This window comes from Haliotis rubra, unplaced genomic scaffold, assembly GCF_003918875.1.
Source record: "Haliotis rubra isolate DU_JTF1 unplaced genomic scaffold, ASM391887v1 Scf998, whole genome shotgun sequence".
NCBI classification, from domain to species: domain Eukaryota; kingdom Metazoa; phylum Mollusca; class Gastropoda; order Lepetellida; family Haliotidae; genus Haliotis; species Haliotis rubra.
The window spans coordinates 1-13,836 of NW_025767743.1; the positions used below are offsets into that span (position 1 = coordinate 1).

A 13,836-nucleotide genomic window follows, 5' to 3' on the forward strand; every position below is an offset into this window, starting at 1 on the left:
ACACACACGTGTAAGGGCGACTCTCTAAAGCTTATTACAATGCTGCTATCTAACGGATGTTTGGCTTCTCTCCCTTATCGAGTTTCAGTAGGTTCACAGAGTGAGTGAGTTTAGTTTTACGCCGCACTCAGCAATATTCCAGTCATATGGTGTCAGTCTGCAAATAATTCAGTCAGTACCAGACAATCCAGTGATCAACAGCATGAGCATCGATCTGCGCAATTGGGAACCGATGACATGGGTCAACCCAGTCAGCGAGCCTCACCACCCGATCCTGTTAGTCGCCTTTTACGACGAGAATGTGTAAATAAAGATCAATTCTAACCCGTATCTTCAATGGCAGATAAGTTTACAGACAATTGTGGCATAATGGTCACCATGACGAACAGATTTTAATACACAGTCACAATTTATGTCAACTGGTGCCATTTAGAAACATCAATCTGATTACGTGAGTTACATTTCACGGATACCTTCCCATTCCCCCAAATAGCAATGCACAGTGTTCATGATACGTTAATAGAACATGTGACATGTCGCCCCAGCCAGTCTTTGCGCTATGTGTGTGCGCGTGCGTGCGTGCGCGTGTGTGTTTGTGCGCGCGTGTGCTTTCTATATTCGGGTATGGGTGGGTGTATGTGTGTATGTGTGTGGACATGGGGGGAAGTCTGTGAGTGTGTCTGTCCACAACTGTGTCTGTAATGTCCACCAGAAGCCCACGACTGCTGCTTCAAAATGGAACATTCATGTCAGTGTTGTTATCCGCATTTCGAAATTTCCAAAGTAAAGTTACTAAAAAATATGTATAACAAGAAAGTTTACTCTTACTTAACTACAGAATTATAAACAACTGTAAGCTCCTTTTGTAACAGTTGAATGACAACATCTAATTGTAATTGTAACCGGTCGTGAAGTATGACGGCATATTCAGTACATCATCATGTTCTAGGTATCCAGATTCTCAGTAGCCCTGTGTATCTGATATACCTGTATACATGAGGCCAATCTACAGTGAACACAGCCATGCTATCAGACAGGGCGTGAACCCGCACTTATTCACTGTCTTTAACTGCGTTACCTTGCACGGATCATTCTCTCCACAACGGTTACACAAAAATGAAGAAAAGGTGCATCTGGCAGTAGTCTTAAGTTTTATCAGGAAATATGTTCACAAACATCCAGTGGATACACAAAACCAAAGTGTAAAGGTTTTAAATCATAGCAGGGATAGATGAACACTGTTTACAATCGAAGAAAAAAATGATTTGGGTTATCTTTCTCACCAAAGTAACGTACAAATGAGGTCAACATTAAGGAAACTTGTCGTTCATACATGCAATTATACATTCAGGAAGTCATATGTCGTAGTGTCTGTCTCTAGTAATGTTACATTCCACGGACCAACCTGTGTACATGCGGCATGTGACTGCATATCTGCTTGTACATGTTAAACCTAAACTTTATTCACTGTCTTCAACAGTACGTTACACTCACATGCTTCATTCATTCTTAAAGAGAAAGGGCTTTGGGGTAGCCTCGTGGTTAAAGTGTTGGATCGTCATGCCAAAGACCCGGGTTCGATTCCCCACATGGGTACAATATGTGAAGCCCATTTCTAGTGTCCTCCATCGTGATTTTGCTCAAATGTTGCTAAAAGCGACCTAAAACCACACTCACTCACTCACTCACTCACTTAAAGAGAGACACAAAACAGAACATTGTAAGACTTTATTAGGTCAACACCTTCATAAAATATCCCACGTTTACACGGACTCCAAGACATCATGGGAGGGACACATCGACATTACTGAAATATTACAATGAAACTAGTGACAGATGACTTATCCTTCTCAACAGCATCTCGCAAAACTGCAGTGAACTTGAAATATATTTAAGTATGTCCTAAGTCCCAGAGAGCTGCTTGCTGTACGTGGATTTATAAGGTGACACATAATGTTACATTTCACGGATCACCCTGTAGACATGAGGCATGTCCACCGTGCAGACCGACATGCTGTCAGACAGGGCTTGAAGCAGGACTTCAACAGTTGCCCGTCTTCCCTTCCGCTGTCTCCACATATACAGCATGGCAAATATCTGCATCTGAAGCGATGACTGTGACAGCGTGCACCTCTCCACACTGACGTACGGAAGCCCCAGTCTCAGACCCAGCATCTGGAAACCCCCTCCCACGTGTTGAGACACCAGGAACAGGGTCCTCTCTGACACACACGACCCTCTTTCATCTTCTGTCAGGCGGTCCTCGTCCTCCCAGTCCTCGTCTGGTGGCACCAACTGAGGACAGGGGAAAACAGCAACTTCAACACATGACACGACGAGTACAAAGAATTGTGTAATTTACGCCAAATATATCATATTCATATTTATCTTCCGTGTGGAATATATTCTAACGTTCACCTTCTATGAGAAATCTATTCTAGGCTACCCCACCGCCCGCAATGTGATAGTATGCGTGAGTCTTAAAATTATGAAGTCACCAATAACATAGCTTTCTTTCCCTGAGAATGTGAATTCCAAGTGTGAATGGAATTTGATTGGTAACTTTACATGCCATCTTAGGTCAGCTTTCTACTATGAATATTATGAATGAATCAGCTCAGTTTGAGGATGCTAATGTGATAGAGGACTTAAGGAGAGAGGGGGGTAGGGAGAAAGGAGGGAAGGAAGCAAGTAGGACCATGGTAGATTAAGTATATATGAGCGGCAGTTGGAGACACCTACCTGATATCCTGGCCAGGCACAGCAGCACAGCTTCTTCTTCATGCTGTGACATATTCCTCTGAAGGTTGCCAACTTGTTCCATCTTCGACCTGCCATGAGCACAGCGCCTCGAACTGCGCTCTCTCCCACAACGATAGATACGCTGGCAAACTCTGATGTATCTCTACGTTATGTAGGGTAGAACGGATTGTTTGAATATCCGCGGATCTTTTGTTATAATGACTTGCATACGAAACTAACTTTGTAATGCTATTTATAACTGATCCGTGGACTGTTCCGTGGACCTTGTTCCAAATATTGATACACTTTCCGGATTCTGGGGTTGCAGAGAGTTTGTCTTAACGCTGTAGTTGAACGTATTGAACATCCCCAAACACACTTCAGACACTCAAAACGACAAAGGGGACTACTTTCGTATTTGTAAGGAGTTTAATTCAAACAACTTGTCCTTCTTCAATTAAAGTATCTCACTCTATGTTCAATCTGTCACCGCCATTAATATGTCCACAAGTCAGTTCTCTGTTTTAGTTTAATTTATTTCTTATAAATATTGTATAAACGCACCTAACACTGAAAATGTATTTTCGATACATTTTAAACTAGACAAGCAGTGTACTGAGCAATGGTCTGTGTCGACAGCATAATTATTCTTTGCAAACAAAAGAACACACACGTGTAAGGGCGACTCTCTAAAGCTTATTACAATGCTGCTATTTAACGGATGTTTGGCTTCGCTCCCTTATCGAGTTTCAGTAGGTTCACAGAGTGAGTGAGTTTAGTTTTACGCCGCACTCAGCAATATTCCAGTCATATGGCGTCCGTCTGCAAATAATTCAGTCAGTACCAGACAATCCAGTGATCAACAGCATGAGCATCGATCTGCGCAATTGGGAACCGATGACATGGGTCAACCCAGTCAGCAAGCCTCACCACCCGATCCTGTTAGTCGCCTTTTACGACGAGAATGTGTAAATGAAGATCAATTCTAACCCGTATCTTCACTGCCAGATAAGTTTACAGACAATTGTGGCATAATGGTCACCATGACGAACAGATTTTAATACACAGTCACAATTTATGTCAACTGGTGCCATTTAGAAACAGCAATCTGATTACGTGAGTTACATTTCACGGATACCTTCCCATTCCCCCAAATAGCAATGCACAGTGTTCATGATACGTTAATAGAACATGTAACATGTCGCCCCAGCCAGTCTCTGCGCTATGCGTGTGCGAACGTGTGCGATGCGTGCGCGCGTGTGTGTGTGTGCGTGTGCTTTCTATATTCGGGTATGGGTGGGTGTGTGTGTGTATGTGTGTGGACATGGGGGAAGTCTGTGGGTGTGTCTGTCCACAACTGTGTCTGTAATGTCCACCAGAAGCCCACGACTGCTGCTTCAAAATGGAACATTCATGTCAGTGTTGTTATCCGCATTTCGAAATTTCCAAAGTAGAGTTACTAAAAAATATGTATAACAAGAAAGTTTACTCTTACTTAACTACAGAATTATAAACAACTGTAAGCTCCTTTTGTAACAGTTGAATGACAACAACTAATTGTAATTGTAACCGGTCGTGAAGTATGACGGCATATTCAGTACATCATCATGTTCTAGGTATCCAGATTCTCAGTAGCCCTGTGTATCTGATATACCTGTATACATGAGGCCAGTCTACAGTGAACACAGCCATTCTATCAGACAGGGCGTGAACCCGCACTTATTCACTGTCTTTAACTGCGTTACCTTGCTCGGATCATTCTCTCCACAACGGTTACACAAAAATGAAGAAAAGGTGCATCTGGCAGTAGTCTTAAGTTTTATCAGGAAATATATTCACAAACATCCAGTGGATACACAAAACCAAAGTGTAAAGGTTTTAAATCATAGCAGGGATAGATGAACACTGTTTACAATTGAAGAAAATAATGATTTGGGTTATCTTTCTCACCAAAGTAACGTACAAATGCGGTCAACATTAAGGAAACTTGTCGTTCATACATGTAATTATACATTCAGGAAGTCGTATGTCGTAGTGTCTGTCTCCAGTAATGTTACATTTCACGGACCAACCTGTGTACATGCGGCATGTGACTGCATATCTGCTTGTACGGGTTAAACTTAAACTTTATTCACTGTCTTCAACAGTACGTTACACTCACATGCTTCATTCATTCTTAAAGAGAAAGGGTGATGGGGTAGCCTCGTGGTTAAAGTGTTGGATCGTCATGCCAAAGACCCGGGTTCGATTCCCCACATGGGTACAATATGTGAAGCCCATTTCTAGTGTCCTCCATCGTGATATTGCTCAAATGTTGCTAAAAGCGACCTAAAACACACTCACTCACTCACTCACTCACTTAAAGAATGACACAAAAAGAACATTGTAAGACTTTATTAGGTCAACACCTTCATAAAATATCCCACGTTTACACGGACTCCAAGACATCATGGGAGGGACACATCGACATTACTGAAATATTACAATGAAACTAGTGGCAGATGACTTATCCTTCTCAACAACATCTCGCAAAACTGCAGTGAACTTGAAATATATTTAAGTATGTCCTAAGTCCCAGAGAGCTGCTTGCTGTACGTGGATTTATAAGGTGACACATAATGTTACATTTCACGGATCACCCTGTAGACATGAGGCATGTCCACCGTGCAGACCGACATGCTGTCAGACAGGGCTTGAAGCAGGACTTCAACAGTTGCCCGTCTTCCCTTCCGCTGTCTCCACGTGTTCAGCATGGCAAATATCTGCATCTGAAGCGATGACTGTGACAGCGTGCACCTCTCCACACTGACGTACGGAAGCCCCAGTCTCAGACCCAGCATCTGGAAACCCCCGCCCACGTGTTGAGACACCAGGAACAGGGTCCTCTCTGACACACACGACCTTCTTTCATCTTCTGTCAGGCGGTCCTCGTCCTCCCAGTCCTCGTCTGGTGGCACCAACTGAGGACAGGGGAAAACAGCATCTTCAACATATGACACGACGAGTACAAAGAATTGTGTAATTTACGCCAAATATATCATATTCATATTCATCTTCCATGTGGAATATATTCTAACGTTCACCTTCTTGAAATCTATTCTAGGCTACTCCCACCGCCCGCATTGTGATAGTATGCGTGAGTCTTAAAATTATGAAGTCATTAATAACAAAGATTTCTTTCCCTGAGAATCTGAATTCCAAGTGTGAATGGAATTTGATAGGTAACTTCACATGCCATCATAGGTCAACTCTTTACTATGAATATTATGAATGAATCAACTCAATTTGAGGATGCTAATGTGATAGAGGACTTAAGGAGAGGAGGGTAGGGAGAAAGGAAGGAAGGAAGCAAGTAGGACCATGGTAGATTAAGTATATATGAGCGGCAGTTGGAGACACCTACCTGATATCCTGGCCAGGCACAGCAGCACAGCTTCTTCTTCATGCTGTGACATAGTCCTCTGAAGGTTGCCAACTTGTTCCATCTTCGACCTGCCATGAGCACAGCGACTCGGAGTGCGCTCTCTCCAACAACGATAGATAAACTGGCAAACTCTGATATATCTCTACGTTATGTAGGGTAGAACGGATTGTTTGAATCGGCGGATCTATTGTTATAATGACTTGCATACGAAACTAGAAACACGTTAACATTGTAATGCTATTTATAACTGATCCGTGGACTGTTCCGTGGACCTTTTTCCAAATATTGATACACTTTCCGGATTCTGGGGTTGCAGAGAGTTTGTCTTAACGCTGTAGTTAAACGTATTGAACATCCCCAAACACACTTAAGAAACTCAAAACTACAAAGGGGACTACTTTTGTATCTGTCACAGATATGTTATCATGTAATGTAATGTAATGTCAAAGCCATTCAGAGACTTTCAGTTCCGTAAATTGTAAACATGGCCTCATGCTTCACGGATCATCATTTGACAAGGTGTAAACATGAGATATACTATGAAGGTGTTAGCCTAATGAAGCATTAAAGACTTACAATGTTTTCTTCATCTTGAGTTTAGTGTCTCTCTATAAGAATGAATGAAGCATGTGTGTAACAACGTTTTATACTACACCCACCGCCCCACTGTGGAAGACAGTGACTGAAGTTCAGGTTTAACCCGTGCAAACAGACATGCGGTCACGGTCACATGTATACAGGGTGGTCCGTGAAAATAATGTTGTCTACAGTATCGTCCCCTAACAGTTTCACGGATATAGTCACAACAGACTTCACGGATATGTTGACAGCAGACGACATAGCTAGACCTGTACACTGTCCTTACAGGTTCCACTACACTAAATGAGAAGGACATGCGCCCTGAGCGAGTACCGTATGTAAACATCTGAAGAGATAGAGACATGTGACAGCTGTGGTTGGATGAAATAGTGTAAGATTTTTTATGGTTTTAAAAGCACATCCATCCAGCAGTTAGAAACCTATAATAATATTAAGTATTTAGTGCTGTCATTTTATCACCACGACTTATGCTTATTGTGTGTACAGATATTTTCATGTTGGCGACATTTGGTGCAGGAATGGGGTTGATGTGTTCAGCTTCCTGTGCTCGGAAAATAAGCACGATAAGTTAGCCGGGATTTGTGGGTTTTTTTTACTGTAGTTTAAAGTCCAGACTGTACACATGTGTACATGGAATGGCTGTTGACAGCCTGGATGATTTAAAGAAATATATAACTTTACAATAGAAGTCTATGGGAAAACATTTGGTGTTGTGTAACCTAAAGTCCCAGCAGCGGTAAGGTGCATGCGCTCTACGACAGACAAACCAGTCTAAAAATATACCTCCACCTAGTGTTATCTCCCTTATATTACAATCGGAAATGCTGGGTTAAGTTCGCTAAACTGCATTTGTTAACAGTTTGTTTTGAGGTAGTGTAATATACTGTTAAATATATACACGGGAACCTGAACTTTCACTTTGGATAGGAAGTATAAGCGTTAACAAACGTTTCAAAGACAGACATCGTATGAACGCACCACCATTTCTGTTTATCACCACCCTAAACACAATGCATGGGATGCACTTACACAACGCACTAGCACAATAAATATGGTCTCTGATGCACACATTATGGGCGTGTCTGTGTCAACAGTAAGCAATATGTTATGCCAACATTTGTATAGTAGGTTTAAACTGTAAAGAATTTAATTCAAACAACTTGTCCTTCTTCAATTAAAGTATCTCACTCTATGTTCAATCTGTCACCGCCATTAATATGTCCACAAGTCAGTTCTCTGTTTTAGTTTAATTTATTTCTTATAAATATTGTATAAACGCACCTAACACTGAAAATGTATTTTCGATACATTTTAAACTAGACAAGCAGTGTACTGAGCAATGGTCTGTGTCGACAGCATAATTATTCTTTGCAAACAAAAGAAGAACACACGTGTAAGGGCGACTCTCTAAAGCTTATTACAATGCTGCTATTTAACGGATGTTTGACTTCGCTCCTTATCGAGTTTCAGTAGGTTCACAGAGTGAGTGAGTTTAGTTTTACGCCGCACTCAGCAATATTCCAGCCATATGGCGTCCGTCTGCAAATAATTCAGTCAGTACCAGACAATCCAGTGATCAACAGCATGAGCATCGATCTGCGCAATTGGGAACCGATGACATGGGTCAACCCAGTCAGCGAGCTTCACCACCCGATCCTGTTAGTCGCCTTTTACGACGAGCATGTGTAAATGAAGATCAATTCTAACCCGGATCTTCACGGGCAGATAAGTTTACAGACAATTGTAGCATAATGGTCACCATGACGAACAGGTTCTAATACACAGTCACAATTAATGTCAACTGGTGCCATTTAGAAACAGCAATCTGATTACGTGTGTTACATTTCACGGATACCTTCCCATTCCGCCAAATAGCAATGCACAGTGTTCATGATACGTAAATAGGACATATAACATGGCGTCCCAGCCAGTCTCTGCGCTATGCGTGTGCGAACGTGCGTGCGTGTGCGTGTGCGTGTGTTTTCTATATTCTATATCGGGTATGGGTGTGTGTGTATGTGTGTGGACATGGGGAAGTCTGTGGGTGTGTCTGTCCACAACTGTGTCTGTAATGTCTACCAGAAGCCCACGACTGCTGCTTCAAAATGGAACATTCATGTCAGTGTTGTTATCTGCATTTCGAAATTTGCAAAGTAGAGTGACTAAAAAATATGTATAACAAGAAAGTTTACTCTTACTTAACTACAAAATTATAAACAACTGTAAGCTCCTTTTGTAACAGTTGAATGACAACAATGGAGTAATTATAACCGGTCGTGAAGTATGACGCCATATTCACTACATCATCATGTTCTAGGTATCCAGATTCTCAGTAGCCCTGTGTATCTGATATACCTGTATACATGAGGCCAGTCTACAGTGAACACAGCCATGCTATCAGACAGGGCGTCAACCCGCACTTATTCACTGTCTTTAACTGCGTTACCTTGCACGGATCATTCTCTCCACAACGGTTACACAAACATGAAGAAAAGGTGCATCTGGCAGTAGTCTTAAGTTTTATCAGGAAATATATTCGCAAACATCCAGTGGATACACAAAACCAAAGTGTAAAGGTTTTAAATCATAGCAGGGATAGATGAACACTGTTTACAATTGAAGAAAATAATGATTTGGGTTATCTTTCTCACCAAAGTAACGTACAAATGCGGTCAACATTAAGGAAACTTGTCGTTCATACATGTAATTATACATTCAGGAAGTCGTATGTCGTAGTGTCTGTCTCCAGTAATGTTACATTTCACGGACCAACCTGTGTACATGCGGCATGTGACTGCATATCTGCTTGTACGGGTTAAACCTAAACTTTATTCACTGTCTTCAACAGTACGTTACACTCACATGCTTCATTCATTCTTAAAGAGAAAGGGTGATGGGATAGCCTCGTGGTTAAAGTGTTGGCTCGTCATGCCAAAGACCCGGGTTCGATTCCCCACATGGGTACAATATGTGAAGCCCATTTCTGGTGTCCTCCACCGTGATATTGCTCAAATGTTGCTAAAAGCGACCTAAAACTCACTCACTCACTCACTCACTTAAAGAATAGACACAAAACAGAACATTGTAAGACTTTATTAGGTCAACACCTTCATAACATATCCCACGTTTACACGGAGTCAAGACATCATGGGAGGGACACATCGACATTACTGAAATATTACTGATACTTATCCTTCAACATCTCGCAAAACTGCAGTGAACTTGAAATATATTTAAGTATGTCACGAGTCCCAGAGAGCTGCTTGCTGTACGTGGATGTATATGGTGACACACAATGTTACATTTCACGGATCACCCTGTAGACATGAGGCATGTCCACCGTGCAGACCGACATGCTGTCAGACAGGGCTTGAAGCAGGACTTCAACAGTTGCCCGTCTTCCCTTCCGCTGTCTCCACGTGTTCAGCATGGCGAATATCTGCATCTGAGGCGATGACTGTGACAGCGTGCACCTCTCCACACTGACGTACGGAAGCCCCAGTCTCAGACCCAGCATCTGGAAACCCCCGCCCACGTGTTGAGACACCAGGAACAGGGTCCTCTCTGACACACACGACCTTCTTTCATCTTCTGTCAGGCGGTCCTCGTCCTCCCAGTCCTCGTCTGGTGGCACCAACTGAGGACAGGGGAAAACAACTTCAACACATGACACGACGAGTACAAAGAATTGTGTAATTTACGCCAAATATATCATATTCATATTCATCAACTCTTTACTATGAATATTATGAATGAATCAACTCAATTTGAGGATGCTAATGTGATAGAGGACTTAAGGAGAAAGGAGGGTAGGGAGAAAGGAAGGAAGGAAGCAAGTAGGACCATGGTAGATTAAGTATATATGAGCGGCAGTTGGAGACACCTACCTGATATCCTGGCCAGGCACAGCAGCACAGCTTCTTCTTCATGCTGTGACATAGTCCTCTGAAGGTTGCCAACTTGTTCCATCTTCGATCTGCCATGAACACAGCAACTCGGAGTGCGCTCTCTCCCACAACGATAGATAAACTGGCAAACTCTGATATATCTCTACGTTATGTAGGGTAAAACGGAGTGTGTGAATCGGCGGATCTATTGTTATAATGACTTGCATACGAAACTACATACACGTTAACATTGTAATGCTATTTATAACTGATCCGTGGACTGATCCGTGGACCTTTTTCCAAATATTGATACACTTTCCGGATTCTGGGGTTGCAGAGAGTTTGTCTTAACGCTGTAGTTGAACCTGTATTTAACATCCCCAAACACACTTAAGACACTCAAAACTACAAAGGGGACTACTTTTGTATCTGTCACAGATATGTTATCATGTAATGTAATGTAATGTCAAAGCCATTCAGAGACTTTCAGTTCCGTAAATTGTAAGCATGGCCTCATGCTTCACGGATCATCATTTGACAAGGTGTAAACATGAGATATACTATGAAGGTGTTAGCCTAATGAAGCATTAAAGACTTACAATGTTTTCTTCATCTTGAGTTTAGTGTCTCTCTTTACTGACTGACTAAGATTGAATGAAGCATGTGTGTGTAACGTATATGTACTGTTGAAGACAGTGACTGAAGTTCAGGTTTAACCCGTGCAAACAGACATGCGGTCACGGTCACATGTATACAGGGTGGTCCGTGAAAATAATGTTGTCTACAGTATCGTCCCCTAACAGTTTCACGGATATAGTCACAACAGACTTCACGGATATGTTGACAGCAGACGACATAGCTAGACCTGTACCCTGTCCTTAAAGGTTCCACTACACTAAATGAGAAGGACATGCGCCCTGAGCGAGTACCGTATGTAAACATTTGAAGAGATAGAGACATGTGAGAGCTGTGGTTGGATGAAATAGTGTAAGAATTTTATGGTTTTTAAAAGCGCACCCATCCAGCAGTTATAACCTATAATAATATTAAGTATTTAGTGCTGTCATTTTTATCACCACGACGTATGCTTATTGTGTGTACAGATATTTTCATGTTGGCGACATTTGGTGCAGAAATGGGGTTGATGTGTTCAGCTTCCTGTGCTCGGAAAATTACCACGATAAGTTAGCCGGGATTTGTGGGTTTTTTTTTACTGTAGTTTAAAGTCCAGACTGTACACATACGTACATGGAATGGCTGTTGACAGCCTGGATGATTTAAAGAAATATATAACTTTACAATAGAAGTCCATGGGAAAACATTTGGTGTTGTGTAACCTAAAGTCCCAGCAGCGGTAAGGTGCATGCGCTCTACGACAGACAAACCAGTCTAAAAAATATACCTCCACCTAGTGTTATCTCCCTTGTATTACAATCGGAAATGCTGGGTTAAGTTCGCTAAACTGCATTTGTTAACAGTTCTGTTTTGAGGTAGTGTAATATACTGTTAAATATACACGGGAACCTGAACTTTCACTTTGGATAGGAAGTATAAGCCTTAACAAACGTTTCAAAGACAGACATCGTATGAACGCACCACCATTTCTGTTTATCACCACCCCTAAACACAATGCATGGGATGCACTTACACAACGCACTAGCACCATAAATATGGTCTCTGATGCACACATTATGGGCGTGTCTGTGTCAACAGTAAGCACTATGTTATGCCAACATTTGTATAGTAGGTTTAAACTGTAAAGAATTTAATTCAAACAACTTGTCCTTCTTCAATTAAAGTATCTCACTCTATGTTCAATCTGTCACCGCCATTTATATGTCCACATGTCAGTTCTCTGTTTTAGTTTAATTTATTTCTTATAAATATTGTATAAACGCACCTAACACTGAAAATGTATTTTCGATACATTTTAAACTAGACAAGCAGTGTACTGAGCAATTGTCTGTGTCGACAGCATAATTATTCTTTGCAAACAAAAGAACACACACGTGTAAGGGCGACTCTCTAAAGCTTATTACAATGCTGCTATTTAACGGATGTTTGACTTCGCTCCCTTATCGAGTTTCAGTAGGTTCACAGAGTGAGTGAGTTTAGTTTTACGCCGCACTCAGCAATATTCCAGCCATATGGCGTCCGTCTGCACATAATTCAGTCAGTACCAGACAATCCAGTGATCAACAGCATGAGCATCGATCTGCCCAATTGGGAACCGATGACATGGGTCAACCCAGTCAGCGAGCTTCACCACCCGATCCTGTTAGTCGCCTTTTACGACGAGCATGTGTAAATGAAGATCAATTCTAACCCGGATCTTCACGGGCAGATAAGTTTACAGACAATTGTAGCATAATGGTCACCATGACGAACAGGTTCTAATACACAGTCACAATTAATGTCAACTGGTGCCATTTAGAAACAGCAATCTGATTACGTGTGTTACATTTCACGGATACCTTCCCATTCCGCCAAATAGCAATGCACAGTGTTCATGATACGTAAATAGGACATATAACATGGCGTCCCAGCCAGTCTCTGCGCTATGCGTGTGCGAACGTGCGTGCGTGTGTGTGTGTGCGTGTGCTTTCTATATTCGGGTATGGGTGTGTGTGTGTATGTGTGTGGACATGGGGGGAAGTCTGTGGGTGTGTCTGTCCACAACTGTGTCTGTAATGTCTACCAGAAGCCCACGACTCCTGCTTCAAAATGGAACATTCATGTTAGTGTTGTTATCTGCATTTCGAAATTTGCAAAGTAGAGTGACTAAAAATATGTATAACAAGAAAGTTTACTCTTACTTAACTACAAAATTATAAACAACTGTAAGCTCCTTTTGTAACAGTTGAATGACAACAATGGAGTAATTATAACCGGTCGTGAAGTATGACGCCATATTCACTACATCATCATGTTCTAGGTATCCAGATTCTCAGTAGCCCTGTGTATCTGATATACCTGTATACATGAGGCCAGTCTACAGTGAACACAGCCATGCTATCAGACAGGGCGTCAACCCGCACTTATTCACTGTCTTTAACTGGGTTTCCTTGCTCGGATCATTCTCTTCACAACGGTTATACAAACATGAAGATAAGGTGCATCTGGCAGTAGTCTTAAGTTTTATCAGGAAATATATTCGCAAACATCCAGTGGATACACAAAACC

The 13,836-nt window shown here is 41.8% G+C and overlaps 3 protein-coding genes across 4 annotated transcripts; all 3 read right to left on the bottom strand.

Moving 5' to 3' along the window:
* Positions 1 to 1,880: 1,880 nt before the first annotated feature.
* Positions 1,881 to 2,862, bottom strand: LOC124265832. 2 transcript variants are annotated; one of them, XM_046700677.1, is made up of 2 exons: positions 2,743 to 2,862; positions 1,881 to 2,295 (listed from the first exon to the last, which is right to left on the bottom strand). In XM_046700677.1, the coding sequence occupies exons 1-2, from the start codon at positions 2,836 to 2,838 to the stop codon at positions 1,957 to 1,959; spliced, it is 435 nt and encodes a 144-aa protein (XP_046556633.1). In that variant the 5' UTR covers positions 2,839 to 2,862; the 3' UTR covers positions 1,881 to 1,956. The 2 variants fall into 2 exon arrangements, with proteins under 2 accessions (XP_046556633.1, XP_046556631.1); XM_046700675.1 differs by having other exon boundaries at positions 1,881 to 2,318; positions 2,743 to 2,855.
* Positions 2,863 to 5,363: 2,501 nt separating this feature from the next.
* Positions 5,364 to 6,746, bottom strand: LOC124265843. The gene is made up of 2 exons (XM_046700687.1): positions 6,146 to 6,746; positions 5,364 to 5,702 (listed from the first exon to the last, which is right to left on the bottom strand). Exons 1-2 carry the CDS (start codon positions 6,239 to 6,241, stop codon positions 5,364 to 5,366), a joined length of 435 nt encoding a protein of 144 aa, XP_046556643.1. The 5' UTR covers positions 6,242 to 6,746.
* Positions 6,747 to 9,972: 3,226 nt separating this feature from the next.
* Positions 9,973 to 10,907, bottom strand: LOC124265833. Its single transcript, XM_046700678.1, has 2 exons — positions 10,654 to 10,907; positions 9,973 to 10,403 (listed from the first exon to the last, which is right to left on the bottom strand). The coding sequence occupies exons 1-2, from the start codon at positions 10,747 to 10,749 to the stop codon at positions 10,065 to 10,067; spliced, it is 435 nt and encodes a 144-aa protein (XP_046556634.1). The 5' UTR covers positions 10,750 to 10,907; the 3' UTR covers positions 9,973 to 10,064.
* Between the last annotated feature and the right edge of the window lie 2,929 nt (positions 10,908 to 13,836).

Bases quoted from the DNA above. Each gene is read 5' to 3' on its own strand.
- LOC124265832 (XM_046700675.1), bottom strand. From the start codon at position 2,824: ATGGAACAAGTTGGCAACCTTCAGAGGAATATGTCACAGCATGAAGAA. The intron at 2,319-2,742 runs GTAGGTGTCTCC...CATGTGTTGAAG, and splicing joins GTGCCTGGCCAGGATATCAG to TTGCTGTTTTCCCCTGTCCT.
- LOC124265843 (XM_046700687.1), bottom strand. From the start codon at position 6,241: ATGGCAGGTCGAAGATGGAACAAGTTGGCAACCTTCAGAGGACTATGT. The intron at 5,703-6,145 runs GTAGGTGTCTCC...CCCTGTCCTCAG, and splicing joins GTGCCTGGCCAGGATATCAG to TTGGTGCCACCAGACGAGGA.
- LOC124265833 (XM_046700678.1), bottom strand. From the start codon at position 10,749: ATGGCAGATCGAAGATGGAACAAGTTGGCAACCTTCAGAGGACTATGT. The intron at 10,404-10,653 runs GTAGGTGTCTCC...CCCTGTCCTCAG, and splicing joins GTGCCTGGCCAGGATATCAG to TTGGTGCCACCAGACGAGGA.